At 37.5% G+C, this 3,798-nt stretch overlaps 1 protein-coding gene across 1 annotated transcript; it reads left to right on the top strand.

The window, feature by feature from the left end:
* Nucleotides 1–950: 950 nt before the first annotated feature.
* LOC117540420 (odorant receptor 131-2-like) lies at nt 951–1,880 on the top strand. The gene has a single exon (XM_034207085.1). It carries the CDS (start codon nt 951–953, stop codon nt 1,878–1,880), a length of 930 nt encoding a protein of 309 aa, XP_034062976.1.
* Nucleotides 1,881–3,798: the final 1,918 nt, after the last annotated feature.

The raw sequence follows: 3,798 nt of genomic DNA, 5'->3' as shown, positions 1-3,798 counted from the left end.
TAGAATAGTGTGTGTGAGCTGAGGATGTGTAGTGATGCTTGTAGGATTACTGGTCGTGCTAATGTTGTCTTGTGTTCACCTCTGCATGTGTGATGTGTGTTCTGTGTTCACCTCTGCATGTGTGTTCAGTGCCGTGTGTCTGGCAAATAAAGTCAAGACCCCTCAAAAGTTACGGTTTATTTCATTTTAAGGATGAGCACCAAGCAACATCTCCAGGTGCTCCTTTGAGAACCAGGGTAAAAAAGTTATGTGCACCCCTGCTTATAAGATCCCATTCTACTATAAACTGTGTAATTTAACAATCATATTATATTATTAGATGCAAGCCAAACCATAACAATTAAATAAAGTAGTTTTTTCTGGGTTTATAACTTTCTTTCTTTTTTATTAGCCACTTATAAATGCTTTCACAAACTAACTGCTTCAACAAATACTGCAACAGGATCCTATGTCCCCATGCACTGAAATATGTTAATGACAAACATCATGGTGTATGACGATAGCATGTAAATAATGCATCTCTGGAGGAATCTGGCATGAATCAAAGAGATGTGAACTGGGCCAAACACTTCAGATAAGGGAAGAACATCTCAGAGATGTTGTTCATCATCAAGTGAACTGAAATCTGATGAACGCATTCTTAGGTGAGGGGAGAGCTATTGTATTCTAAAGGTTATATATGTATTGAATACAGTATAAATAGTATGTTCAAATGGGTGGATACCAAGGGTATATAATTGTATATTTACAAATGTGAGGTTTTACTTTAATTATCCAGCATTTACTTATTTACAGTACCCTGCTCTTTAGCATGTTGTATTCTTATTCCTTTTCAATTGTCATTGTGTTTTTTTGAGGATGTCCTTTTTTTTTGTGTACACAGATTTAATGTTGGTTTTTTTTCTTACAGGTTTGCGAGAGAGGTTTGCTTAATAGTGCATATTTGCAGAATGCATAATCTGACTGAATTAACAGGCAATGCAACGTCACACACAAGCCTCTCTGTGATCATCAAGGTGTGTGTGGTCATCCCTTTCTTCTGCGTCTTCCTCTGTTGCATTGTTGTCATGCTGCGCATCTTTGCAACTAACAGGCACTTCCTGGACACCTCCCGTTATATCCTGTTTGCCTACATGCTGATTAACGACACTCTCCAGATCTTGTCCTCTGTGATCCTTTTTCTCTTGGTCATGTGTCTGGTAACATTTCCTACTGTCTACTGTGTTCCTCTGCTGTTACTTTCCACTTCCACATTCATGAACACAACTTTAATCCTGGCCACTATGTCACTGGAGCGTTATGTGGCGATCATCTACCCACTGCAGCGCCCAGCAGCCTGGCGCTCTGACCGTATCTGGATCATAATTCTGTCCATTTGGTTTCTCAGCTTTATTTTCCCTATGATTGAATACTCTATTGGGGAAAGAGATCCTGCTGTGGATATCCTCTCCACACCTGTGCTCTGCAAAGCCATTTATATCAACTCATCTCCAATCCAGGCATTGTTCCAAGCTGCTGTTAATATTCTCTTCTTTGCAGTAGTATCTGTTGTTATCCTCTTTACATACATACAAATCCTGCTGAAAACAAGAAAGATGAGACAGGATAAGGTTTCTGCCAGCAAAGCCAAGCACACTGTGCTGCTGCACGGCTTTCAGCTGCTCCTGTGCATGTTGGCCTTTACTCTTCCCATCACTGAAAGTATCATGGCGCCACATGTCAGCTGGCCACCAGAGGATATCGCCTTTTTTAATTATTTCTGTTTCATCCTTATACCACGCTTTCTCAGCCCACTAATCTACGGCTTTAGAGATCAGACGCTCAGGGACTGCTTTGGGAAAACCTTTCTCTGCTGCTCAAACAAAGCCAACCCAGTGTAAGGGGCAGGCTGCAGAACAATTTACCTGTTTCTTGAGCTGGCTTATTTAGTTTTGAGTTCTCAAATGTAATGCACAAATGTAAAAATATGTATTTGTGATGTTTAAACAGGGTTTCTGCAGGTTTTTGGATCATCATCATTGGGAAAAGTTCCATAAAAAGAGTTTTAAATCCTATTTAAAAGTCTTCTATTCAATTAACCAATATAGTAATTAACAATACTTTTGAGAAGTTGTGCAAGTGCTGATTTTTTCAGAAACTTCAATACATTTGAATGAATTATTCTTTTCTAAGTCTGATAAATCCATTCATCCATTTTATACCAATGTTCTGTATCCAAGTCACATTAATTTAATTAATTATAAGAAATTATTTTACACAAATCTGGGAAATTAACCTCTGGTAACCTCTAAAAAGCAAACATTGCAGAAACCTTGGCACTTTTGGTGACAAGATCAACAGCTGGTTATAGATTGACTGCTGTTAAACATAAACCAGGCACTGACTGTTTTTGTGCCAGCTGCATCAGAAAAGAGAATTAAATTGACTGAATTTTAGATATCTTACATAAAGTCTGGCATCTGCTGCTGGTATTCAATCTCTTATCTTTCATGAGCATGCAGCACTGAGCATGCAGGACTGTGTGTGTGGTTGGTTGCATGTTAGCTAATGGTTCAGGCCTTCTGTAGGGAGTAAACTGTTATACAGATATTTAAAGTCATAAAATCACAAAAATATAACATTTCCGTGCAGAATAGTACACTGCATGAAGAAATCAGAGTCATGTCGCAGGTGAAAAACTTTAGTTTGAATACATACTGTATACAAATAAGAAAAATGTCATTGTGTGTCAGCCCTCATGTATATTTCAAAAATATTTCCATGGTGGTGACATTATCCATATCAAAATAATAGGAAATACAAAGTTTAACCCTGAAAACTGCTTTCCCAAATGTGCAAATTACACCTGAATGTATCATTAAAGTATGTTAAAATAATGTTTTGTACTAACTCAATATTTTCATTCCATAAGAAAATAATAAACAATGTATTAAGATATTTGCATTGTGGTGCATTCATATCACTAGGTTTATAATAATAGTAGTAGTAGTATTCCTTTATTAGTCCCCAAGGGGAAAATGGGTTGCAGCACATCACAGAGGCATTTAAAAAAGTTAAGACAATATATCACTGACAACAACATAGACACAGATAAAAACAAACAGACATAAGAAAACCAGATATCGGCAGACATGACAAGGGGCCTATAGGCCCTCATTTGCGAAATAGGGGGGACAGGGCCAGACCAGCTGGGTAAACAGTGCGTCCTAGCCATCATTTGTTCAGGAGTTTGATGGCTTGTGGGACGAAAGACAGCCTAGATCTGTTATGCTATGAGAAAACTAAATCCATTTTTTTGTAGGAAAATATTAAAGTGGTCACTTGTAAATCCTTTGTATTGGCCTATGTATTTGTGACTTTGGAGTACACACCATATACATTTCATTTAAAACTATTTATATATATATTAATAATATGTTATGATTATTACAAAATATTCACCACAATGAATTCATCTACAGCTTGTTAATGGCAGTTTGGTTGTTATGCATGTCATTCACCTGCAGCTGTCGCACTGACTCCAAACTTAATATCTAATGCATTAAAGGTCCCATGTCATGGCCATTTCTACTGATCATAATTCCATTGTTGAGGTATACTAGAATATATTTATATTGTGCAATTTTCTAAACTCACATTGGTTTCTCATACAGCATCTCTGTATAGTATGTGTATTAGGGCTGAACGATATACCGTGTCATGGCGATAACCGCGGTATGCGCATGCGCGGTATTCACACCGCAGGGACGTGCGGTTTTATTCATTAAAAAAAAAAATGCTACCGCACTTTAGCACAGA

This window comes from Gymnodraco acuticeps, unplaced genomic scaffold (genome assembly GCF_902827175.1).
Source record: "Gymnodraco acuticeps unplaced genomic scaffold, fGymAcu1.1, whole genome shotgun sequence".
Lineage (NCBI taxonomy): Eukaryota > Metazoa > Chordata > Actinopteri > Perciformes > Bathydraconidae > Gymnodraco > Gymnodraco acuticeps.
Note: the sequence above shows the minus strand (reverse complement) of the source record. Positions and strands in the feature narration are given on the sequence as shown.